Source organism: Bombus terrestris, chromosome 3 (genome assembly GCF_910591885.1).
Source record: "Bombus terrestris chromosome 3, iyBomTerr1.2, whole genome shotgun sequence".
Classification (NCBI taxonomy): Eukaryota; Metazoa; Arthropoda; class Insecta; order Hymenoptera; family Apidae; genus Bombus; species Bombus terrestris.
Genome location: NC_063271.1, coordinates 1,321,149 through 1,348,402, shown reverse-complemented (window position 1 = coordinate 1,348,402; position 27,254 = coordinate 1,321,149). Strand labels below are relative to the sequence as shown.

Here is a 27,254-nt window from a genome sequence, read left to right as displayed (position 1 = left end):
GAAACCAATAAAAAAGGAAAATAAAGTGTCAAAGTGGAAGGTTTCATTCATATTTACTTTATTGTATAATATATGCACAATAGTATTAATATATTTATAACAAAGAGATCTCTTTCATCAGTTCTTCTGTTGTTAAAACAATCAGCTTCCTTCCATGTAAATGATACATGTCAAATTCTTTCATAGAAGCATATGCTTCATTATATGTTTCATAATAAACATAACAGTATGATATATCAGTTTTTGGTATTAGCATCATAGATGATGCTGCTATAGGATTAAACTTGTTAAAAAGATGTAATATATAATGTATACTTAAACTTGGATTGATATTAGCTATGATTACTTCTTTTGCTGGAATAATTTTTGTGGATGATGGAACGACTTTATCATTTTGTACCCTATATTTTTGATCAATAGGCATCAAAGCTGGAATCTCTGTTTCATCAAATATTTTTTTTGATTCTTTTACATTTCCATTAGTAACTCCTGATGAAATTAAACTATTTGATATAATTTTCTGTAGGTCTATAAATCTTGAAATATGTTTTGAAGATGATATTTGTTTAGGAGAAGCACGGTCAACGCTGTCTTTATCATCTACTTTATCATTCTTAAAGTTGCTATTGTTAGATAATGATTTTAATATATTTGAACTAGAATGGCAGTCTGTTTCTGTGTCTTGAAACTGTTTTGTTAGTGAGAAATTATTATTGAGATTACTTTTCTCAAAGCAATGTCTAGAAGAATCTTGATTAGATGATCTTTTTTTTTTACTTTGCAATATCTTGCCTCTAGTATTGATACGGCTCAAACGCTTCCCATTAGTATTATTTACTTTATGTACATGTGGCAAAATCTTGATAGATTTGTTATTTTTAAAGCCGTCAATGCATTTTATCGCATCTTCAACTGTTTCATATCTTATAAAACATAATGCATTAGCTTTTCCGTGATCATCCACAGATAAAACTTTGCCAAAAGCAGAAAACCTTTCATTAACCTCTTGCAAATTTAATCCTTTTTTATTAAGAAAATGTACAACATAGCTTCCATCTGATTTTCTGTCGTAATACTTTTCATGATCCATATTTATGTAAAATATGGTTTAAATCAATCAATTAGCAATTTTTAATTAATGAAGTATAATATATTTAAACGTGTAACCTATTTTTTGTTGGCCAACACACGCTTCTTATCGTTAGAGTTTATAAATGTGAATGAACTGCTTTAGTCCTTAATATATGTTATCAGTGTCAATGAATAAAGTCACTTCAATACCAATAAATCAATATATCACAATATAATAAAGCAATCGTATCGTTTATAAGCCTTGAAATTCGAAATATCGAGTAACTTATAAACTTGGGGGAAAAAGTGCTAAATATATGTAGCTAGAATGTCCGTTACAAACAGCATGTAATATGTTCAAACGTTAAGATAATAAATCATACACATTGATGTGTTTAGATGTATTTATCAAATAATATTATGAAACGTTTGTCTTTTACATCCTAATATTCAGTTTAAAATAATTTAATTCACCGTCGTTAAATAAATATTATAATTGAACATTCGAGTTTTCCCGCGTTATAAAAATGGCTGATTATGTAGCCATGTTGTACGATGGACTTGCGCACGCCGTCCTCGTAATTTACATTTTCCAAGTATACGAAGTAGGTACCTTCGTTTTATTTATACGGCATTCAACAAGGCAAAAGTACCATCAAATATTTGGTTTTGTTCAATCTTTTTGGTCAAACTTTACATAATAATGGCGCAAACGTTTAGGATTGAGCATTAGTGGTGATCAGAAAAAAAAAGAAAAGAAATTGAAGGAATGGGCGGAGTTTGCGCCTCCTGGAATACAAGGTAAAGGAGGTTGTTTTATGAAAGCTTCTATCTCCGATGTAACAAATAGTGTCTGGAAGGATCAGTTTCGAGGTGGCTTTATGTAATTTGGGGAAAATTCGAAGTTGACGGATACAGGTTAAGGGAACGGGATTAGGAGAAGCGGCGAAATCGCATCATAAATAGAGTGGATGCGCACGCGGACAATAACATGGGAGAGCGAGCGAATGAACTGCTTTAAACGAAGAAAGAAGGAAATGAATCAGCCATTCTGATTGGTCGAGGCGGCTATTATGGCCGCCGATTGGCGCATGCACGTACGCACACCAAGGCTCGGTGCACACACCAACGCACGAACACGCGCGTGCTTCAGGAGCGTAGCAGTCGCTCGCGGCCGAGAAGAGTGAAAAGAGCGACAGAAACGGTCGGTCCGCGCGTTGCCTTGTAAGGCGGAGAGTTGGTGTGTGACGTCCGTGCGCGGATGGCTCGAAGAACGCCGATTTTCCTCAGCTTGTACGAGTATCCTTACTGAGCAGAGGAAAGAACGAGTGAAAGGAGAGTGCGGACCGGGCGCGACGCCGACCGTCGACATAACCGCGTATACGTAAAATCCGACAATCCGTCAAGTTTAAAGCTGCCGAAGGCACCATTTTCATCATCTCTGTAGTGTGTATAGCAAATTAGAAACCGATTACTAGACGCAACGTGAATGTTCTTGAATCAGCAAGGAAATATATATTAGTGAGAAAAGAAACGAAGAGAGAGAGATAGAGAGAGAGAGAGAGAGAGAGGGGGAATAGAAGTAAAAAGGATACCGAAGGGCATCGAAAGAGAAGGATAGATACAGCAAGAAAAGAGAAAAAAGAAAAGCGAAAGAGCGAGCAAGCGGACGAATAACCAAGAGAGAAAAAGAGAAAGAGCAATAGAGCGACCGGGAAAGAGGAGCAAGAACAAGTTAAAACGCCAAACGATACGTAAGAGACAAAGGCCACGGCGGCATAACCTCTAAGCCAACCGTACGGCGCATTACGGGGATCTATCATTCTCATAGATTTCTTCGTATTCTCAAGAAATTTGGTACATTATTCATGAAAAATTCTATTTTTGCAAGTGCATGCCTGCTCGGGCTTCCATATGAAGTGTCGCACGAGTGTGAGAGAGAGAGATAGAGCACGTGCGTGAAACATATTTTCCTCGAGATACAGGAGTCGTCATAAAGTGAAAGAGCGGGACGGTTGTTTGTACAGTCGTGTTTTTCTGCGACACCTGGTATACGATATACTTACATCCGCGAGTGTTGTGTGAACGAAATTTACTCTTGCTACAGGGAAGAGAAAAAGAAAAAAGAGAGAAAAAGACGGAAAGAGGCGAATAATATTCTTAGTGCTACAGTCTACGGTTGATGGATGAAACTGGCAGGATGCTGCAACACGGCGGATCAGGTGTTGGTTTGATGGGAGGAAACCAGGGTCAAGGGGCCCAAAATACTACTGGATACGGTAGTATGGGGCCTGTGGATGGAACTGCGACACAAGGTCCGGATCAAGCCGTCGAGGCTAGAAAACAGGACATCAGTGAAATTCTCCAACAAATTATGAACATCACTGATCAAAGCTTGGACGAGGCGCAAGCGAGGTTGGTCCCATTCGTGATCCGATCAGCCGCCATTTTTTAATACTTCTAAGATGCATCATTACTTTAATAATTCTTTCATCAATTTTCTCGCAGTATTTCATTTACTTATTTGACACGCTTCTTTTATTTTTTAAATGGTTTCTTTATAACATTACATTGAAATCAATTACTCTGGAATCTTTTTATTAGCTGTTAAAGCATGTAATAAACGTATCAAATAACGATAAATGCAGGTTATGTTCATCGCTTTATAATGTTTTATGTTAGGATTTCGGTCGAAGAGAGTAAATATTATTCTTATGATGTCTTTTTATCATTTTATAGCTTGGTAACTGTTAAGTACAAACTGTTAAGTAACGAATATAGTAGATATACTGGTAATGACAAGCTACAACAGTAAGTTATATATAGGCGTCCGAATACGCGATAAGACGGTTATCTTCGCACTATTGGTACTTGCACGATTATACAAGTTTACCAAAATGTTTATACTATTATGTTCAACTATGTCACGCATACGTAATGTTATATTAATTTTAGACTCGTATTTCTTTATAATGAATGATATCGCACAATATAAATTTTTTGCCAATTACTCGATATTTAATTTATATCACGCAATTAATAATTTATATTCTTTTTTTCAGAAAACATACATTAAACTGTCACAGAATGAAGCCAGCCTTGTTTTCGGTCCTGTGTGAAATCAAAGAGAAAACAGGTGAGTTTTACTATCTATTATCTTTATTGTCGTTGTTGTTAATTGATCTAGTTTCTTGCAAGGAAGAAAATAACGTTGATAAATATTGCTTTACCAATAAACCTTAAAGATTACTGTTATTGTTACTCTCGCAGGTAGTTTTAAATAATACAAGAAAATCCGGTTCTATATTAGTAATTACTAATATTAGTAATTAGTATATCGAAAATCGCGGTAAACAATTTCCGATTAAATGTACGCCACTAAGATAAGAGAACACTCCATAAAAGTGCGGAAGATCACCTCGTAACTCGCGCGGTCGCTCCTGTGGTTCACATGCGAGTTCTAAACAATCCGAGAAATTCCTAGAAAGAGATCCCTATCTAGGCGAGAGGAGAGAGACTGTTGATATGTTTTCGGCGTGCAGTGCAGTGTCGTCTACCCTGCAGGGTCGACCCCTGCGCCCATTCGAAACTCGTAAACATAATTTTTATGCGATGTTTGGATTACTTTTACGCGCGGATCAAGAGACCACGAAACGTGCAATTATTTTTGGGGTGCGAGGGGTGGCTGGCTTGGCTCGAACTGCTTCGGGGGATGGGAAGGAACCGAGGGGGAGGGATGGATTGGAGAAAGGAGGTGTGTGGGTCGGCTACCCCAAAAGTAGTTTCTGCCTGGTCGTTTGATGGGGGTGGTGGGGCCACCACGCCCCTCATGCTAAGCCACCCTCTTTCACGTCGTTCCGCTGTAAGTATATGTGTATATCTCTATACTGTCTCTTTTTCTATTTTTCTCTCTCGTTTCTCTTTTTTTCGAGCGGCTCGCTAGTTTTCTTCTTTCTCGCGGCGAGGGTGGTATTGTGCTGGTGGAGGGTTGGACATCGACGACATTCCACGTACGGCGCCCGTTATATACGTTTCTTTGATAAGATTGGGAAAAGGCATGCTGCTCTTCGTTGCGAAACGATGCCCGTTTTATAGGTTAAAAAGCACGTGGTCGTTGATCATATTTCTGCAGGGTTGGTTATCTCTCGATTTATTCCTAACATTTGAAGAAGTAGAAATCGTTGGATCGTGGTTCCGTTCGTCGAGGAAGAAACGGACGCCACGTATGTTTCTTTCGCATTGTAGGTGCATGAATAAATATTCAAGGTTGTGGTAATTATTGATTACGTATCGGCCGTTTGCATTTTTTACAAATGTTTTCTTTGACATAGGAATCAAACGTTACGTTCTACGCGATTATCCCGTAGTAGCAGTACAGTTGTCTAGAAAAACGTTCGGCAAAACTTTCGGCCAGGCTTCAATAGCCATTCTTAATTACATTCGTGAAAGAACTCTTTCGATGGCTGATATAAAACGTGAAACAGAGTCGAGAGCGTAAAGAGGATTTATGTAAACAAAAAAGGCGTCAAAGTATGATGAGCACACTCAAGAGGATGAGTCGTTTTAATGGTTCTATATTCTTTATGAGTCTTGCTAAGTATACACGCGTGTTCTCGCGCAGACACATGGTTGCGCATGTACGCGTAGGTCAGACGAAGGTACAGAGAAAAATGTACGGGGTAGCGGAGAGCGAGCGACAGGGGATGAAGAGAGAAAAAGAGGCAAGGCTTGTAGTAGAGTTTATGGGCAATGGCTGACGAGGCAGTGAAAAAGTACTAAAACCAAGAGGAGCAGATAAACGCTATGTTAAGCAGACCGTTTTACCAGCCATTTAATATAATCGGCTCTCTCGCGGAGCTCGGATAACTTCGGATCAGGACCGTACCAACTCAGATTTCTCCCCATTCGATATTTTTTCTCTCACTCTTTTATCCACAACTGATAAACGTCGTACCAGCTTGTACCGACATTACCAATGTTACATTCGATTGTTATTGTAGTCGCCGACCGATTCGATCTTTCCCCTATCTTTCAGCTACTGCAAACGCTTGGCTTCTCTCTCTCTCTCTCTCTCTTTGACCTGCTGAGAATGGACTATATTATTTTTTATGGTTTATGTTTATTTGAATATCTGGTATCGTGACTCATAGTTTTGTTGCTTTAGTCTCGTAGTAACGATTTGTCACGGTCATCCGAAATAGCTATTCTTCGAAACGTGGAGATCTTTGAAAACCTGTTTTGGACGACTCCGTTTAGGCCGATTTCCCATGGGGCGTACGAAGATCCCGAAGGGTAGCAGAAAGAAAAAGAGAAAGAGAAAGATACAGAGTGGAGGGGGAAACAGGGGAGGGAGCTGAAAATCCGCGGGATTTCTCGAACCTGTCTTTCTACCAACCTCTAATCCGTTTTTTCTTCTTCTTCGACGTTCAGAGATCTTTTCTTCGGATAGTTGCTCACAGCGGTGGTATAATCGTCGATGCCACATACCGTTGCCACCTAAAAATATTCTCGCCGCTATCGACGTGAATTCAACGCGAGAGATACAGTAATTTTGAGAGGGCAAAGTCCTTTTAAAAAATACTTCCACTCTTTTGTCAAATTTGTAATACGATTGGAACGAAGGTATCGCGTAAAATGAAATGTGAACGATGAATCTGGACGACAAATCATTCTACCTACGTCCTATTATATCGGGCTAAATTTCAAAATAGCAAATAGTTAATTCCTACGAACGTCGCGTGTGGTCGTGTAATTAATCAAAGACCGGTCGCTATCGATTGCTAGCTTGGTTGTCCGATTGGCGGTCAACTTTATTTATTGTTTGTCAGCGCGCGTAACGTACGCGAGTTTGGAAATACAACTTGACTGCAATCGGTTATGCAGCTCTGCCTCTCTCTACCACCCCTGTCTCGCTGTCAACTCTTTCCCTATCTCTTTCGATTTATCGTCATTTAATTAAACCGACACGGAGACTGCGTCGCATCGAAGCGCGGCACCGCGTTACTCTCGATTCTCCGTATTTCTGAAACGACGCTGTCGCGGTCGCGTTCTCTCGTAACAATTAAAAATCCATATTCAATTTGGACGCTTTCCAGTAGTAATTCGGTTTTATTTCACACAGCCATGGTTTAAGTGTTTTCGCAAGAGTACCTTTGGGCCAGAGTGCCACTGTTCCTGCAAAATACTTATTATACGTCTCTGCGATCGACGAAACTGTGTAAATTTTCAGGAATTCTCAGTTGTCTTCAAGTTTTCTCATCGGTGGTCGCGAATCTCCTCTCTACGAATAAAGACATTCCTTTACGTACATATGAACGGTTTAATGGTAAAAGATAGTCGTTCAATTGTTAACTTCTTAACGCGATACAAGCGAAGCTTACACTCTGGCAATACGCGTATTCAATTCTATCGATAGGTTCGAAAAGTAATTTAACGGGCCACTCTACAATTTTCCTAATGAACATCGTGTTCTGATAAGAGTAAACTGTATGTTGTACGTTAATTAGACAGCGCGCACTTTAATTAAGGCTTGCGCAACGTTCCGCGTATTTGTTTGTCTCACGCGATTCTACACGCTATGCTATGGTGATTTAAGCGTAGTACTCTTTTTCTCTTACGCACGAAAATTTGTTGTATTTGCACTTTTCCCTTTATTACGCTCGTGTATCTGCTAAAAATTCTCGTAATCTTCCGGCTACCGTATTTGCCGAAAGATTTATTCCAAGTTTCCCAAGATAAGATGAGATCTCTTCGATCCCGATACGGTTGCGATCTATTACGATTATCAACGTTCGTATTAACGATTCGTAATGTTCTTCGTCACAGAGACAGCCGCTAAATGAAGCATCGCATTTGAAGAATTAATAATAGTACGTAATTTACTCGTTTGACGTAATATGCGTCGTACATTATGATTTAACGCGTTATTCCCTGTAATCTGATTTACGGAAGTTATATCGCGGATCGGGATTAAAATATTCCCGCGTTTGCGCGATTTCTGTTATCCGATCGCAATCCGTTTTGTAATTCGAACGGAGAAATTTTCCGGCGAGCGGAACAGACAGACTCTCTAATTAGTTTCATCGTCCGTTTCGTTCGGATTTTTCTGTCTGCTCGAAAACGTATGGAGGTATCGATTATCTCGCGGAAGAACTAAATAAATCGGCAGAATCGGTCGTGTTTCGATCGACGAGATTTGGTCGTTGGTCCCATAGTTGGCGAAATATAGAAAGATAGCGTCGGTTTTCCAAGAGATGACGCTTCTCATCCCGACCCCGGTTGGAATGTCGTTCCCCTAGCTTCGATTTCCTTTTCTTCTTCTTCCTTCTCCTCTTCTCTTTCGTTTGTCCTTTTCTTCTCCCTCTTCTTCATCCGCAGTCCCCGCATGCAGATGGGCTCCAGCAACCAAGGTGAACCGGCCTTTCTGCTCTCTCGCTCTCTCGCTCTCGCACTCCCTTTCTCCCTTTCTCTCTTTCTCTCTTTCTCTCTTTCTCTCGGGCACAAACTTCTTCGACTCGACTAACGAGATTTGTCCGATTCCAGCCTGTCGTATTGTGCACTGATTTATTACGAAAAGTTTTTAAGGTTGCACCGAGCTTCGGTATATTTACTCATGAACGTCGAGGCGAGAGCTTTTACTTATTATCAAGACGGTTTGCGATGGTTCCTGTTGCTACGGGGAAAGCCTTCGTATTTGTTCGATGCTTCTCTTTGTTCGAAGAATCGGAGAAATTTGTTACATTGCAGTTTCAGGTCAGGTATAAGCGAAAGCGAAGCTATTGTGATTTTAAGGTTAAACTTGCAATTAGCGATTGTTTCGTAATCGGCAGGCTCGTTAAGCGATAATCAGTTTGCTCGAAAAAGAAGTACGTTAAACAAAAGGAAAGAAAGTATTCGGGCACAGGTCGTAAATGCAGGAAATTGCACGAAACATTTACTCGCGCTGCACTACGTCGCATATTTATAGGCGAAGATAAAAGCTTATTGCATTATCAAGCAATAATGTTACCGTAATGCTTGGTCGTAGATAAGATACACGCGTATTTGTTAACGAGGCTTGACGCAGACGTTTTTGTTCGGAAAACAAGTGGAACATCGGTGAAGAGGGAAAATCCAAAAATACCCGCGGCTCCGAGATAACCTTGCATCGTTGGTATTTTTGGAGCAACCATATGTTCGCTTACGAGCTAAACGTCACGGATTCGAGTACGTGAGCTTGGATTTCGTTGGGAAACGCGATGGAAAAAGTAGGAGGAAGACACGTAGCGAGTCGCGTACACGCAAGTAATGATACCGAGAGAACAAAAGAAAATCCAAGAGAGCGAATAGGCATTGTGCTGTCAAGTCGTACACGACAGTTACACTGGCTGTCCCGTTAACGGAATTGCACTTAAGTCGCTTTAATTGCGCGGAGTTACTGACCGGAAGTCGTCGTTATGGTCATCGCCCTCGCAAAAGTATCTCCCTTCACCCTTTTGCAATCCGATCGATAGCGATCCCGATCTCGCAATACGTCGTTGAATGTACAATTAACGCATTGTGCCAGCGCGTAAAAGTATTCGCGCGGCAATATACGGGCACGTAATTCGCGGTATAATTACTCGATACTACTCGGTTTTATCGCGTCCAAGCAAAACGTTAGGAAGCGGTAACTCCGCTATCGACGTATCGTTATTCGCAAGTTTCCCTTGCTAATCGTAAGCTTCGTCCGATGATTTTCAGCACGACGTAGAGGTCGTAGAGTTCTAGAGAGTTCTGGCGTTCGAGCCGGAAAACGAAAAACGCGAAAGGGTTTGGAAAAATAAACAAGCGATCCACTTGGGTCGTCGTACCGCGCGATAAATATCTACCAGCGAGAGGCCCCTTTGCGGAATTCATCGTGCGTGTTCCGAGTGTGCTTGTATATGAATCGGCGGGCACGCGTGTGTTGCGCAGGGGGTCGATTTAACAAACCATACGTTACGCCACGATAAAATCTCGCAAACCTATAAACTTCGGGCTCGAGCTAGGTGCGGGTACGTTATATCATAAAAATCCAGTAAAATAAGCTCGTAAACCGAAAGACAGAGAGAAAGACGGGGAAAGAAAGAAGGAGAACACACCGGGAGTACCGCCATGTCCGCCACGCAATATACTCCTTTCTGCTCGCGTGTACGTGCTCTCACGTGTTTTACACGCGCCTGCGTGTGCACGTCACCCTGGCCCACACGCGTTTTCACTAGGTACGCAATTCTGGCTATTGTCGGTGATTATTAATCCAAAGGGTATAGCACGCCCCTTTACGACTCACCTTTTTCGATAAGACAATCCGACAACCATAGCGACCGTACCTTCGATTTCTTCGTATCGTGGATATACTTGTACGTGTACGTACGTTGTAACGCTTACAACGATGTAAAAAGACAATCGGAGGTAAGTCGTATTCGTTCTTATAAAAAATACGACTTTTCGCGTTGGCATCTGGCTTTTTACGCCACTTATCCTGTATCCTGGCGTATCCTGGCGTATCCTGGCGTATCCTGGTGTATCCTGATTATCTGGCTGGCATATATCCGACATCTTATGTCCTCTACGGTAACTCTGGCGCGATCTATATAGACAAGAGACGAACGATCTTTCGAGAGGCTAATTGGAAGACTCTCAAGGGCTAATGTTGGCTCCAGTGTACGTACACCGGAGGTCGGTATTCTCTTAATCGTATGGTAATTCTATGGAGATTGCATGGGGCGAAGAGAAGCTCGTACCGTGGATCGTTAGGCCCTTTTCGTTCCCGATAGAATATAACCTTGCCCTTTTTTCTTCGATTCGTCGCCTTCTCGTTCTTCGAATTCTAATCAGTTTCTCTTTACCGGTCGCCGGTTTCTTTTCTCCAGTCTTTTCTCCTTTAACCATATTTTCTCATTACCGATTCGTTCTCGTTCTAATTAATCCTCAATGATTCGGATAACGCGTATTGTAAAGAAGTCGTCGGTTTCTTCGTAGTTGCAGCAGAATCGTGCACTTGCATCGTCTCGACGCCTAGTTCGAGGGATTAGACGCGCAAGGTGACGGGCGAATTCCACCCTCGGGAATAACAATAACCGCGTGTTTCTCGACATGAAATAAGTATCATTGTGTCTTGTTTCGGCGGAGAAAATCCAAGACACGCGATGCCGAGCTTCTACTCTAGTCTATAGCACGACAAGTAGAGGCTGCGCGCTCGTACACGTACTTTATTACGTGCCGTACATACAGCCGCCACTGTTATCGTTAATTTAATTCCATTTCAATTCCGTCGCAGCGCAAGATGACAAGAGAGTGACAGCTCGTCCTTGAGCAAAACGTCGTACGTCTTTCATTGGAAAAGCGTATCAGGATAATTTTATCGCGGGATGAATTGCTACCGTGTATAGGAGAGAAACATCGGCGCGACTAGAATACTACGTTCTATCGCGTGCACGTTACTTTCTCATTAATCGATCGATCGGCCAACGTTCGAGCGGTGTTATTGCGAGGTTTCGCGTGCGATCGAACGAGAACACGACGTTTAGCCAATCGTTCCAAGTTATCGTCCAGATACCGAGACACACACCGTCGCCCTATCGAGAATATTTGGCGCTGCGGTTCGCTAATTCTCGAATATTCGCGGTTGTTTTGCGACGTAAGCCGAGCCTACGTTATCTCGTTAACGTTATGGATATCTGATAGGTTTTGGTAATACGCGGTTCGCGGATGCGATTAGAATTTCGATGCTTCGAATTCCACTAATGCCCGAGATGGGAATACAAGCGGATACGAGCTCGCGAGTTCGCTTGTGAGCCGCACGCTCGCGGAATAGTTGCGAAAGGAGGCGGGCTGGCGCTATGTTGCGGCGAATATCGAGCAGCACGTAAAGAGCATAGATCAGGACGAAAAGCACCACCAGGCGCGCGTGTATTCGCGCGAATAAAAGAGAAAAAGAGAGAGGAGTGTAGAAGAGAGGACAGGGAGAAACACGAAAGAGCTTCCATCTCTGGCCGGAGATTTCATTAAAATTCATGAACCGTGCGCGACTTGCGCCTCTTCGTGGTTGTCTTTGAGTTTTGCGCGTTACGAAGAAGCGGTCGGGACATCCAGTGCCGAGCTGCCATGCCGAAAGAGAATCGGGCGAAAGCGGAACGGCAAGAAGAAGCTTAGACAGAGGAAGGAGGAGTAACCGTGGAACGAGGAAGAGCAACGTTAGCTATGAATAATACAGGGAACTTCTAATTGCGCGAGACAAAACTCGGTAGTTGGAAAGTTTCGTAGCCAGTGCCGGCAACGACCAGAAACTTTCTCAACTCTCGCTAAACTTATCGCTTGTTTCTACCGACCCTCCATATACGCGGCACTGTCTCGTCGGAAGTCAGCCGCACCGAATCTCTCCCCTTCGACTTTTCTCGCCTTGAGAAGACCGTCGCAACGAAATTTCGTGCCGTCGAGTCGCGTCGAGTCGCGTCGACGTGACTCAATTGCTCGCGAGTTTGATCTCCTTCGACAAATCGCCCGAGACCAGACGAATTTAGGCTAAAAGTACCCCCGGAATTTGCATATCGCTGTTGACTCGAAGAATATACCATATACGAAGCATATTGTGTATCGTATTTGGTAATCTACGCACGATCTTTGATTAACACGCGATTTTGACTTCATCGTCGAGCGAGGATTCGTCTGAGTGATTATTCGTCCAGTCGTTCGTTTCGATCGAATAGGAGAGAGAAAGTCGTAAGGGAAGAGATAAACGGATAGTCGTTTCGGTTTCTATTCCTCCCTTTCTCCAGTTCTAGCTTTCACATAGAGGTACTAGCAATGAGAAGAGGGATATCGTTTCTGCGGGGAGGGTGTGTTCAGCCCCCGTACTCAGGGGTGGCTGTAACGTCGCTCGTAAAAACACCGTAAACTCGACAGCAACAGGTCCCGTGTGTCTGGTACAGGAACGGCAGCCGCGAATATGACGTTTCCAGCGTACGGGGCTCCCCGTTCTCATATCACGGCCCTGCTTTAATTCCTCGCTCCTATCGGGACTGATTTTCTATTTGTATCGCGACGCGCGAAAACCACAATAGCATAACGTAGGATCGTAGGAGACACTGATTTTATCTGCCAGGATAGACGTTCCATAAAAATTGCGCGAAAAGAAAGTGAAAATATTTGATATCGGTTAATGCGCCGAGCGCGGTACAAATCTTCGATAAACGACGAAGAACGTTAGTATCGTGAACGTAGAAAATTTCATGTAATTTTAGTCAAAGGCAATGTATTTCGTTTTATTATCTGTATCAAAAGTATGTTTCGTAGGTAATTCAAAGATACGACGAATACGTTGTTTCGTTGATCCGACGGCAAAGCCAGTCGTTACAGGAGTCAACGGGAACTCTCTCCCACAGCGAGAATTTTCGCGACGAACGATTTCGAATTCTCGACGCGTAAAGAGTCTGCGGCATCCTGGCTGCATGCATTATGCATGTACAGGGATGCCACGAGAAAAATGTCTCTGCAACCGCAAAAGAGGGTTGCGTTTACGTGCGCGACGCTTCTACCTGCGTGCGTGTAGACACGTATCCTCGTCTACGTCTTTTCGCTTAGCACACGAATTTTTAATATCGTAGCTGTACGCGCTTCTCGCAACGAACGCGAATTTTTCCTCTTTGCCGTAATCACGCCCCTTTCGGCCGCAATTGCAAAAGGTTTGTTCAACGAGGTAACCGTTCGGAAGTAATTGGATAAGAATTAAATTGATCGTTGCTACCGACCAACGACGGTAAGGTTATCGTTTCCATCGCGGTTAATCGGTATGGGCAAGGTAAATTGAAAAATTGTTCGGCTGTGAGATTCCATGGATTAACGTATTTCGTAGCAATGGTTTCGACCTCGATACCTTCACAATGGTTTTTCGACGATTTGATATCGAGCGCCTTGCCCTCCCCTTCGATGAACGGCTGGCGGGGATGAAGCTGAGCCGACAGTGGCGTCGGTCCACCCTTCCTCAGGGACGGATTACCCTCTCTAGTCCCTCTAGAAGCCATGCCTGATCTCTATGGCTCCATTAGAGCTTCCACGAAGGACCGTATTATCCGAGTTTTTCCTTCCTACTCGTACAATAATCGGAAAGTATTCGCAAAGAGAGACGTGTACCGCCTCCAGCAACCTTGTTTCATAAAACGTTAACAATGTACGTTTACGATAACATTTTTCAAGCGGTCTTCCGTCATGTGCTTTGGTAACTGAGCGAAAGTTACGAGACGGGCTCTCGTAGCCAACAATCTTTTGGTCGCTTTTTAATTCTTGCCGGATGAAACGAGTTTCGAGAGGAAAGTTTCGCGATAGTTTATAGATGGCGAGGATAACGAGATTGTCCCTCGGGGCAAAGTTTTTATCATCGATACGTTTAGCGTGGGTCTTCGGTGTTTGACGCGTAAGAGGCGAGGTTTCGTCTCGTTAGTTGGAAACCGAATCGGTGCGAGAGTCGAAAAGGTGAGGGTAGTTTTTCCAATGGTGATGCACAGACGCGAGGCGTGCGTTTATGACGCCCACGGGAGCCACCGGCATGAAAATGAAACGCCAAAGTCTCCGTATCCTGTCCATCCGCGAAAACAGATACTGGTCGTCTACGTGGAAAATTTCAGAACCTACCGAAGAGTTCAGATTTTACGATTTTACCAGTTATAAAACTTATCGTAAAAATCGTGCACACCGTTCTGCCTGTGTAATCCGATTTCTCTATTTGCTCGAGTTAACGAGAGAACGCGTATGGGAATGAACGAAATGCGTTAGAATCTAAACTGGTTCGTTGAATTCATCTTTGAATTTTTCAACGATTAGGATAACTTTCGCGCAACGTTAAATTCCAGCCCTCTCTGCAGAGTGTTCGATCTGTTCGATAGAATCGATCCTCCGATTACAGACAAATAAAGTTTACAGACGCTACAACGTCAACGTTTTATCGCTAATAACATTTCCATTACAAAATTGAGCCTCGCTCTGTATGTCGTGTATCATAATGCTAGAGACTGATTCTTTCGATAATTAAAAATCTTTAAATCGAAACGCGTTACACCGTTGCTAAGGCGACTTTGCGAGCCGATGTATTTGCAAAACTCTGCTCGATCGTGCGAATGCGCTTCGCAGATTTTCCAGGCCAAGTATCACCGCGTTATTCGTAGGATGCACACACCATAGATCATGGTGTTTTCAACGTTCGCAACCTCGATACGCACACGTACGGCCGTGTACATGGGAACGCCGCGACTGAGTTATTTTCTGACCATTGCCTCTTGTCCTCCCCACACGAAGCACGCTGGTGTATAGTTTGGTGCACCGCGGTTACGCGCCTGAATCCACGTATATCCGTGTATACAGCAGCGTATATGCTGATTCTGGAGTTGACAAACGTCAAAGATACGTTCAGAGAGGTATCGTCGATTCCCGAAGGCGCGATCGATTGTACTGGGAATGAAGTTGATGGGGGGCCTCGCAGAATAACGTTTTGCCAGAGTCGCGATTCTCGAGTTGATCTTTCGTAATTAAAATACCAAAGGGTTATTTCGTCTTGGATATTGAGAATAAAGATAGGGACTAAATATGCGTTAACAACAAGAACAGATATCGTATCGGTGATTAAACGGAATCTCGAAGATATCATCGTCGACTTTGTTCAAATAAAAACACGATGCAGAGCGTAAATATATTTCGTTGATAAGTTATTTCACATTCGCAACGCGTACGATTCAAACATCTTTTGCTCGCTGTACGTGAAAATGTCTGGGAATCGAGATCCGATAAAATCTAATTTTTGAATCACCCTGTGACTATGGTGGCTACATAAACAATAGCTCGACAGTGTGGTGCACGAGCATGCATTTGAACGACGTTGCGACACACGCACGAATCCTCGTCTAGGAACACGAACGCAGACGCTCGCCTATACCGGGTGGCTCGAAAGCGGTGGTGGTCGACGCGAGAGCCACTCGATCAATACGCCACGTTGCCTCTTGCGCCTCCACCCCCAGGAACGTCGGTCTACCCCTGTCGCCTCTCGCCCTCCTCTCGCGTACCAGCCAGCTAGCCCTCTCTCTCCTTCTGCTCGATGTGCTGTTCGCCCCCACCCTTTGAAAAAGGAACGACGGAGAAAACATTCTCTCCCTCTCTTTCTCCGGTCTCCGAACGAGAACTCGAAAGGAAATACTCCGCGGCTCAGCAGGATTTTTCCAGCCAGGAAATAACAAATATACGCTTCTAGGAGAAACGAGCAGATTTTAATGCGAAATTCATGGGACGTCGCGAACGATTCGGTATCGAGACAGAAACCAGTTGTGGGTGGATACGCGTATCTACTACAATCGACGGACGTCTATTCGATCTAATTAAACCCTTAGTTCCTCTTCTTCTTGGGAAAGATCGGCGCGAAAATATAAATTTTCTCTTTGTCTCCGTCTCTTCGAAGGAAACGTCATCGGAGGAGAACGGTCTTCGTTTCGTTTCGCGGCGATTCGAAATTTATCGAAGAGTACTTACACGATCGCTATCGGAAGTTATTCCCTCGTTTCCTATTTCTGATCGTTGGAAGCAGATTACGCTTTGGTGACCCTTCGATAGAAGTCGGTAGTCCCCTGTCCCGTGCTCGGTCTTCCAGTTAGGTTACCGAGACCAAATGATTTACACAGCGTGGAACGGTGTCCGCGAAAACTGGTTTACCGGTTTCTCGCGAATGCTTGCCTCGCCGTTGAAATAAACCAGGTTATAAAGTCATTAGGCACTATAGATCACGCGGTTCGTAGACTTTAGGTTCGCCGGTATATACGGCCGCCTCTTGTCAACTTCGCTTCATCGATTACGACTTGCGTTGAATTTTACAACGGCTTTAAATATATAAATTGATTGCTATTTTTGTACGTTCCACTTACGAAGCGTGTGCCATTCTCTTGGTAATTTCACTCTTTTATTCTATCGCAACTATTTCCGTCGTCGGGGCTATAATTTCATCAGGTTAGAAGCTCGGTTCCTCGTTACTGGACATTTGCTCGATCATATCGATACGGATAAAGAAGTAAACGTTCGACGTAGCTTCCGTTGTGAATTACGTGTTTCAGTCACCTGGCGAAGAAAGAGCGCAATAACGACCGGGAAAACGATAACTTGTACCTTTTCTTTTTATAAACGATACGTCTACTGTATCGCATTGAAAAAAAGAAGGAAGAAGAAAAAAAAGGCTGGATATTATGGTCGAGAGAAACGAAACAAGAGCAAAGAGTAATGGGTTTCACTAGACAGAATACGGTCCTGACCATGCGTGCACGGAGCTGTTTCCACCCTTACGGACGAGAGCGTGTACGACGTACGGTGGGATGGGGTGTACACATTCGGTACACCTGTGCTGTATATTGCGGAAAAGCCGGACTTGCCAGGCAATAAGAATTTCTTTCTCGATCCGCTAGCGCGTTCCTTCTTTCCCCGCCTTTTTCTCCCGCATCCCGTTCTCCTTTAATCTTGTAACATTTTCTTAATACTTCTTCTTTCTCTTTTCTCGCGTATTCGTTCTTGTCGTACCCGCCATCTTTCTCGTCCGTTACTCCGTTACGCTATATCTTTGTTTCGTCTTCGTTGCGTAATGAACTGGCTTTTCATTCTCCTGTCGTTTGTTATAGCTGTGTTAACGTCGTCGCTGCTACAACGCTCGATCGCAGTTCGTTCGACGGAAAATCTTCCGTCGCCTAAGTACCGAAAGGAAACTCGCGTCTTTTTAATGAAATTCCTCGCGAACAATAGTGGAAGGTACGAAAGTAAAAAGATCGTTTGAAAAGGTCAGAATGACACGGAGCTGCTGAGAAGATCGGTAGCTGAGCTAGAAAGAAGACCAGCGGGACGACGCGGGGGACTCGGTCGTCGTTCATCAGGCGTCGCTATTGGCAAATTGCGACCAGCTTTGTCGGAAAGAAGACCAGTGGGACGACACAGGAGATTCGGATGTATTCGTGTCGTAAAGGAAGAAGATCGTATGGCAGAAAGATTATTTAGCTCATTGTTCGATGATGGTCGACGGAGAAAGTAAATTTCGTCGTGTGGTAACAAGAGACAGGGTGGAATCGTGCGCGATCCGCGGCTCTCTCGTTCCTCGTTAACCCGTAGCGAATATCTTCGGTCGTTATTAAGCTATTAAAAAGTCTAGTTATCGTTGTCGTGGCGTATACAGGAGACGAGTCGTCGAGGGTTCCCAAGCAGGAATGCCACTTCAATAACGAAGCCGAAGCGGAGGAGTCGAGGGGCTTAATTTGCCTCGAGACGCCGCCATGTACGTTCTACCGAGCGCTCGCTCGTCGTATACGTATACATATATCTTTACGTGGATGTTTCTGCCACCTTTGTGTGCACGCGTGTACCTATACACGCGAGCGAGCCGTCTACGCGTACTCGAGCGTGCTCAGCCGGATCCCGCGCTTGTGTACGTTCCACGTAGAGTACATAGCACGCCTAGACCATTTTGCAGCATTCCTGCCATTCTAACATCCGCGTTTCATTAAAAGATCTTGCCCGACCTCTTGGTGTACTTGCACACAGACGCACGCCCTACGGCCTAACACACCGAGAGATGTTTGCTCGAGTCGCCGCGTCTACTATCTAGAAATAAGAGAGAGAAACGGACAACCGAGCGGAGCAGAGGCCACGTAAGCGCGCCGCGGACTCCCGCTTGAGATATTTCTACACCGTGTAATCATTTTGCTTGAATATATTAACGGTGTTTTTTTTTAAATCCAGCAGATTACTCCTAGTCTAGCTGAAAAGAAACATGTGGCAAGCGTCGAGTTCGAAGTTCATCGCCTCAACTTCTGCGAAGCGACGCTTCCAATGCTCGTTTCGCGGCTACATTCTCCGCGAACGGCTTTATTCGCAACGGTGAAAGAACCGCTGGTTCTTCGTTTAGAAAGTTTGGACGTTGACTTTCGATGATAAGATTTCGTAGAGACAGAGTAACTGTCGTTAGTCCGATCTGTGGAAAGTTGAAGTTGGACCCAGTCTCGATTATATATATATATATTTTATATATGTATATTTTACGACAAACTCTCGAATCTATTTATTCGTCAAGATATAATACAGTAACGTAGAGTAAATCATTTTTGAAATTCAAATCTAAATATATCCTGGATGCCTGGGAGCCAAAGGTCGTGCAGGATCGCGGAGATCGAAATGGCCCGAGTAAATGCGTCGTTTCCACCGGTAGTTAATTAACGACCGAGTAAGATTCGCTGACATTAGACGAGCCGCACCACGGAATACTCGAAGGTTATTGCTCCTTTCGGCTACTTTATGGAGTGTTGATGTAATCGAACCGTGAGCCTGAACCGACGGATAAGATTTTCGAAAGGATACGACGGACGACGGTGGGAGAGAAAGCGAGGAAGCGTGCAAACGCAAACGCAACATCGCCAGTAATGCGGCATAATACCCCCGTAAGGGGGTTAAGAGTAATTCCTGTCGGCCAGGGGGTCGTCCCTTTCGACATTTACGACGTGTTTTACGCGATCAAAGCGAGCCGTAACAATTATTGGACGATTTCGCGGCCGTAAAATTTTATTCGATCCCACAGTCTCCGTCGGCGATTCCACCCTCTTTTCTTTCGCAATCGCTGGAGGGGATGTTTCGCGCTTCTTGTATGCTTTTCCTTCTGTTTACTGTCAACCTCCGCTGTAATACGATATTCCCCATGATTTTACAGGATACCATGTAATAAGAAACTCACAGTGTCCCGACAAAGATTTATACTTTTGATCGTTTTCTTCGGATATTTTTGTTTTCTCACCAGTTCGTAGAATATAATTAGGTAGCCGTGATGTGCAATCGGATATTCTATTTTACGCTTCGTGTTACGTGGAAAGGTCATCGAAAAGCGAAATTCTAGAGATATTTCTTGATCATCGTTCGACTCGCAGTATGGCACGAAGCCGAGGTGGGATTGAGGGTCGTTCGGGACACCCGGTACACCCTGGGATTTCGCGCGTATTGTAGGTTTGGCCGCGTTTTCTCTCGGAGTGATTTGATTTACGGCGGTTGGAAAAGCCGCGGCGGCGAGCGGAAAAGAGACGAGTACCCGTTCCCGCGGCGGAAGTGGCGCGAGAAAGGAAGAAAATAATAAAAGCAGCAAAGGGAGAGAACGAGTGGAACACATCGAAGATATGGTCGAGCGAATTCGACGCGCGGAACTCGGAAAGGAAACGACGCCTGGATGAGAAAAAGACGGAAAAGGGACGAAGGGAGAAGGTAAAAGGGGAGTAGAGGGACGAAGCGGAGCGAGGCGGAAACGGAGCCGTGACGGCGATGGAAAAACATCGCCACGAACGAGCGTGCGCGAGAAATCGTTCGCACAGGATTCTTTTTGGGAAACGGAAGCACGAAATTGCCAAAGCGCGAAAGAAATCGTAGAAAAGTTCTGCCTCACGAGGAACGGGAAACGAGGAGCGGACGCGCGTCCCAGCCGGAAACGCGGCGCACCCTGTCGTCTATCCAAAACGTTATTATTATCCGTGAAAAGAAATTTAGAATGTGGTCAGGAACTTTGGTCGCTGTGTTCGCTTTTTCCATGCTGGGAAACACACTCCTCGGTTTACGCCCAGTATTATAACAACACTGGATTAAAATTAATATTTTACTTACTTCTTCGTCGTTGTTGCTGTTTTCTTTTTTTATTTTTATTTTTTCCCCTCATTTCTTCTGTCGTCGAATTACGTGGAGGAATTCGAGATTGCGTATCGCGGGATGCGCTACGTTATATTAACATCGCGCGCGATATAGCCGGTGGTATGCAATTTTTAAAAACCGGTTTCGTCTGGACGCCTCGTTGCATTAACTTTTTTTTCCTTTCACTATTATATATATATCTTTTTTTTTTTCAATGTGTTTTCACGCGATCGTAGTACGTTAAATAAAATACGAAATAACTAGACGACGCGTCGATTTGATATTTTGTGCAAGTAAGAGTAAACGGTAAGGAAAGAAGGAGGATTCTACCTTTGAGAACGCAAAGGAAATGGCTCAAGGACTTGTAGCAACGATCGTCTTTCTCAGGATCTGACAATACGATAATGCTTGACACGCGACGATGCTACCTTTCTGAAAGCACTCGAGCAGAACTAGCGTCCGTAACGAAGCGAAACACGATATCAACAAGGTAGAATACCTCTTGGCTCGATTTCTTTCGTAAATCAGAAGAGGGCCGGATATTCTTACAGTTCGGTGTCGATATCAGATCTCTGGGGTAACGCGCAGTCGTCTTCTTCTAGGATTTTTCCCTTCGCACCCCTGTAGAAGCTCAGCCCTGCCGGCCGGATTCACCCTCGAATTAAAAGAGCAGCCATTCCAGCCCCTTTTTCTCTTTTCCTCTTCTTACTTTTCTCCTCTTCTACCTTTTTCCGGTCTGCTATGTCTTACATTTGGGATCGTTCGCGCGCGATGCTGTGTATAAGAACTACGAGAAGGTCGAGGGTGAGAAAAAGAGATGGAGGAAAAAATTGAATGGATTTTGGGAATCGATTCCAACGGATGCGAGCAGACGTCTGGAAGCACCGTTGAACTGGGTCAGGATTGTGGAATCTACTTGGTATTAATGCTCCCCTCCGAATATAATTTCATGTTGCTCCAAAATATCGTCTACGGCGGTGGTACGCAATTGTCTGCTAAATTTTAAACTGAACGCTCTGTCGATAAAATATATCGATCGTCGTAGGTAAATTTTTTGTACGCGTTTTAGTTTGTTGGTTTACACGACCGGTTCTGTTTATTTACAGTTTCCGGTATTTCTTCACATTCTTTATTCGTTTGATTACGGGATATTCTTTAAAAAATGTATGTTTTGCGTATAATACGATATGAAACATCATACCAAGGGTATGCTAACGGCCTGTATGACGCAAAACCTATAAAACCGACGAACGGATTAGCGTTGCGGTAGTATTTGTTTGGCCACCTAGATTTTCTAACGAATTCATATTTCAAATAAACGCCGGTCCCCGTGTCACGTTACCAACCCTGATAGAATCGATAGGGTCGTTATTCAAGTTCCGATTATACTCCCACCACCAGTCATGCTTTATTAATTACAATTACTTCCATGTTTGCAAAGGTAAAATTTGCGAGTTTGGTTCATGTATTTTGCCACGATACAAATTAGCGTCAACTAATCATAACTGATTTTCTTCTTTGTTTGTTTACACCCGCCGATACCGTTTTACTCGCTGTACACGATACACCGCGTGTTTTTGACAAAGGCAACGAATCGAACAATTATTTAACGAATTGAAATATTCCTGTTGCCGTGGCAGCAAAGGAAATCTCACTCGGTACGAGAACGATACGCGCGTTCGAAATGCTTTTTGACCCTCTGGTGATTCGACCTGTGTTCTTTCTCTATCGCGTATCTATTTCCACCAAGCTAGCGGGGCTCTTTCTATTTCCTTTCCCTCTTTCCTCTCTCTTTCTGTTTTCCTACGGTGAAAAGCGGGTAGCAGCCGACAACCCTTTGTTACCGTGCCTTATCTTAATTGCTTTCACGGGTTCCCGTTTAGATCAATACACACCAGCGGCGTTCCACCGCCAGCTCTGGCTGTTGCCATACCTCCGCACCACTCGGCTCCGCTTCGCGAATCTAAATTATCCCAAGGGTTGTTTCGACGAGGGATTTTCGATTTTCTCTTTTCTCCCTTCTTTCGTTCTTCCGCCCCTGTGTACGCAGCCCTTGCATATTTTAGGACCGTTCGCTTGAATCTCCTGCCCCGTTCAGCTCGTTCGCTCAATCTGATTTATCGCGTTGGCCGGACACGTTTATTCTACAAATATATCCACGTGATTCCGTTGCGAGATAATTACCAAAATACGATCGTTCCTCTATCTTTGATCGAGCAATACGAAGAACGTTAGTTGGTTCGATTTATTACGTAGAGAAAATCCATAAAAATTCCATGGTTATCGTTGTCACGGGACTGATGAACGAAGCAGGCAGAGCCTAGACGATTTTTTCAACGAGGCAAACTTTGTCCTGGTCGTGGTGACGCGTAACAGGACGCGAATTAGTCGGACAATTAGCTCGATCTTCAACGGGGTGTCATATTAATGTAGTTCGCTCGCTAACGACCCTCGAAAACGACGAGCGTTACGTCGTCGCGGCTTTGTATAGCCGGTGTTTCACCCGAACCCGTGTGACGAATCCGTGTGCTACGGCCGACGGGAAGCCAGAGAAGGAGGGGAACAGGAAAGTACGCGTACTCGCGTGAGCGGGACTGGGAAAGAAACAGGGAGTACAGAGTCAGGCAGACCGTTTGAGTCGTAAAATGTTAACTGCTAGTAAAACTGAGTTTACGTGCTTGTAAGGACCCCCGCTGGAGGTTAGCAGTCTCTGCGCCTTGCCGACTCGGTACCAAGGGCCTCCCCTTACACCCCTTAATAGCCAGATTATTGCCCGTAAGCCACCCCCGATTACTTTCTTCCCGCTCGATACCCGAAAATAATTTCGGTCGAACGCTTAATTTTGCATGCCTCGGCACATGTTTCTCTTTCACGGATGCGCAAACTCTTGTTCCGCTCTGTAAAATATAGCCCCACGTTTCTAAGACGCTTTCCCGTGGTATTTATTTTTGTAACTTGAGATAATTTCCATATTTTACGAGTCATTTAAATTTTCTAAGATGCGTTCGATCAGAAAAATTTTGCAAGTTTCGATAGACCCCGGGTAGATAACCTCTCCTCCCATGAAATAAACGAAAGTACCGCCGATAGCTGACGATCGTTTAACTTTCAATGGAACAACTTCCTCCTTACAGCATCACCGTAAACGTACGTTTTATTTCTTTGCTACCTGAGCGAACGACGCGGGTGAAGGTTTTTCATTTTTAATTACCAACAGTAGCGTGAAAAGTTCTCGGCCGCCGTACCACGGGCAGCAAAGTTTTAACGATATCCTGCTGACTGCTGGTAACCTCCCCCTAACTCGTCCTCGAAAACTGGCAACTACTTGTTCGCAACATCTTCCGTATCGCGTTGCAAACGTTCTTTTTAGTTATCGAATATATAGAAGTTTTCGTAACGATCTTAAAAAGTTAGCTCGCCACCGCTAAACCAATGGATTCCAAATTCAGCTTTCTCGAGAATCAACGGAAAGTTTGAGGACGATTCTCCCTTGTGTAAGGGAGATTCATTAACGAACGGGAAGGCACTGACAGAGTCAGCGCGTAACCGTAGTAACATCTTTCTCAAAGAAACGGTTCCCCAGTGATCGACTTTGTGTCTTCGCCCTTTCAGTCAAGTCCCTGGAGGAATTTGAAACTTCAACCCCTTCGCCGGCGCTGCACACCTAATTGTTACACTTCGTATAAATGCATTAGTTCCGCGCATTCGTTTCACGGTCCCACGAATCCCGGCGAACTTTCACACCCTTCTTCGTTTCTCTTTCGTCTCTGGAGACTTTTTTTCCAGTAGCCAGGAACTGTATAGAGTCAGGAGAGGAAGAGGGAGAGAGAGAAAGGTCCTAACGAATTTAAATGCCGCTCAAATAACCGCAAATGTAATTAATTCAATCTTCAAATCTCAGTCGAGGGATACGTAGGGTTGAAACATCGCGTCGTTCGTTCAAAAACGCAACGTAGTATTTTACTTAACTCCTACTTTAGTTAAGCTATTTGAATAGCTTTTTATATTTTTAATTCTTTCGTTTCTTCTATCACAGACGTTTATTCTAGTCACAATCGTTCAGTGACATTCATCCTTTCGTTTACGTTCGCATGCCTTTTTAGTCCCGCGAGTTTCTCTCGAAACAGCTACTTTCACGCCTGAGTCTTTGTTTTGGCTAACTTTCCTGCTCGACAAACAACGTACTCGTCACTTTTTAAAATCACAGGAAGAATAATCGGTTCCGTAGGGAAGTGTATATCTCGCGGCAGTTTGCACGAGTTTCCTGGCCTGTCGTTCATCCCCTCGGCGTGCTTACTCGTGCGTGCACGTGTTGGTTTATGTAGCAAGAAGGGGGTGAAAACTGTCGAAAGATGCATCTTTCTGGAAGAACTGTCACACGAGGCGAACAACGGAAGGAAAGAAAAGGAAAGAGAAAGTGCCTCGCTCTCTGTGGTTTTATGGGTCGTCCAGCTCCATCATGCGCCGTAAAAGTACGATAAAACCACTGTTATATCGTGGAAAACCACCCCCGTTTTAAAGCACTGCGTGCATCGGCCCTTAAGACAAAAGGAACGAAAGGATCGAGAGACCGGGATGAAGATACGAGCGAACATCGAAGTAAAATTGATTCTTTTATGATCGATAAACGCACGCGACTTTTCCCAACCTGCTCTGTCTCTTTTCTCGTGGAAACACGATCTCGCGCTGGGGGTTCGCCGTTGCTTCTCGTCCGTCGAGGAAAATTGTCACCGCTTCGATGTGCTTGCAACCACGGGGATGTTTTTAATATATTTCTGGACTAGTCAAAGATTTTGATAATTAGATCCACTGCGATCTTTCTACGTTCATATCGAACTTTGCTCGTTCGATCGTTCATAATCGACGCAAGTATGATACATTTTATATCAAAGCTTTGGTGATTTTTTACTGTTTCAGTTCTATCTTTACGAAATACTCAGGAAGAGGAACCACCTGATCCGCAGCTAATGAGGTTGGACAATATGTTGATCGCGGAGGGTGTCGCAGGACCGGAAAAGGGTGGTGGCGCGGGAGCTGCGGCCTCTGCCGCGGCGGCAGCGGCGGCTGGACCACCTGGACAACCTGACAACGCCATCGAACATTCGGATTACAGAGCCAAACTTGCCCAAATTAGACAGATTTACCACCAGGAGCTGGAGAAGTACGAACAGGTTCGTAAATGGTCATTCTCTTATCTTCCATACATCGCAGACTGTTACTGGAATTTCAGGTATTCTTTTTTCTGTGCTCGTCGTTAAATTCTCGAAAAAGTAAAGTGTTTCCGAATGCTCGATGTAATCGAATATAAGGGGTCACTGTGTAGTTTTTCCGCGGGATTTTTTTCTACCTTCGGGCTAAGCGATAAGAGGCCAGTTTAAGGGTAGCGGCGGAGTACGAGACTCGTCTCTGTTCGACGATTTGCGTGCTAATGAACCGACTCACTCGTGTTAAGTAAAATCTCGCGTGTCGGCCAGGTTAACGGCTGTATCACGAACTGCGGATCTCTATAATGTCAGGAAATTCCCTACAGGCTATTGTGTTTCGTGCTCGAAATTCGACGAACTTGTAAAACTTTACCACCAGCCTGTCCTAATACTTTTGTAAAACGTTCTAGCTTTCTGATAACCTGTTAACGTTCGATTCCTTTGCGAGATCGATTAGACCGTTCGAAGATCCTTAAATTCGCCCGCACGAATATTCAATCACCGCGTATATCAACCGGGATATCGATTTGGTTTTTCATCCAAGCTATTTCGTATCCGGTTTCCAGTTTCGTTATTTCTATCGTGAAAATCCAACGTTATTTGCTAGCACCGTACCACGGAACGTTCGTTGTAACGCATTCAATTCCAGCTCATTAATATGCGCGCGATTGAAACGAAAAGCATCGGTGGCGTGCAACGCGCATGATCTCTCTCCCTCTCGCCACCACTCACTTATCAACGATAAAAGCATAATTCTTTTTAACGCCTCTCGTGTTTTCTCTCCCTTTTGCATACTTTGCAAATAACCGTGGCCCGTCATTCGTACTGGCTCGGCTCGTGTATTCGCGCGTACATAAATACCAAATAACTCGTGCTCGAGTTCAGTGTGGAAGAGAAAGAGAATAAGATAGACAGAGAGAGAGAGAGAGAGAGAGAGAGAGAGAGAGGGGGGGGGTGAGAGCGTGCTTTAATTGCCACACCCGTTTCGACCCCATATTTCACCGTGTGTCAGCGGTCTTGATGTCTCCCCGCAGTAAATACGCACACCCTTGCTTCGAGGTCCACCGGCCTGTATATGGACGCGTGTGAAATTCTTTGTAGACGCAACAATATGGACGCGGTTCGTTTCGAGATGTATGCGCTCGCGTGCACACACGCCGGTGCAACTGCAGTTACCGGGGGTAGTTGACGCTCTATCGATAAGCCTGGTCATTAACAAGTTCAAACCCCATCCTGCTTTCTCCCTTCTTCTAAGAGTCAAACGTTATCGAGTCCGATGGTTTCGTTTTACTTCCGTTTTTCGCCTTTCTT

At 44.2% G+C, this 27,254-nt stretch overlaps 2 protein-coding genes across 8 annotated transcripts in view; one reads left to right on the top strand and one right to left on the bottom strand.

Moving 5' to 3' along the window:
• Positions 1 to 41: 41 nt before the first annotated feature.
• On the bottom strand, positions 42 to 1,401 carry LOC105667144. Its single transcript, XM_048404343.1, has one exon. The coding sequence runs from the start codon at positions 1,088 to 1,090 to the stop codon at positions 95 to 97; it is 996 nt and encodes a 331-aa protein (XP_048260300.1). The 5' UTR covers positions 1,091 to 1,401; the 3' UTR covers positions 42 to 94.
• Positions 1,402 to 1,654: 253 nt separating this feature from the next.
• LOC100647014 (homeobox protein extradenticle) overlaps positions 1,655 to 27,254 on the top strand; it is a 41,090-nt gene continuing 15,490 nt past the window's right edge. For 5 of the 7 annotated variants that reach the window (XM_012320799.3, XM_048404342.1, XM_012320798.3 and 2 more), the window contains exons 1-3: positions 1,656 to 3,486; positions 4,134 to 4,207; positions 25,657 to 25,910. In XM_012320799.3, the coding sequence (XP_012176189.1) occupies positions 3,254 to 3,486; positions 4,134 to 4,207; positions 25,657 to 25,910 (561 nt within the window). In that variant the 5' untranslated portion in view covers positions 1,656 to 3,253. Of the gene's footprint in view, positions 3,487 to 4,133; positions 4,208 to 25,656; positions 25,911 to 27,254 lie in introns of all 7 variants that reach the window. The other 2 variants (XM_012320800.3, XM_012320803.3) reach the window with 2 other exon arrangements.

Bases quoted from the DNA above. Each gene is read 5' to 3' on its own strand.
- LOC105667144 (XM_048404343.1), bottom strand. From the start codon at position 1,090: ATGGATCATGAAAAGTATTACGACAGAAAATCAGATGGAAGCTATGTT.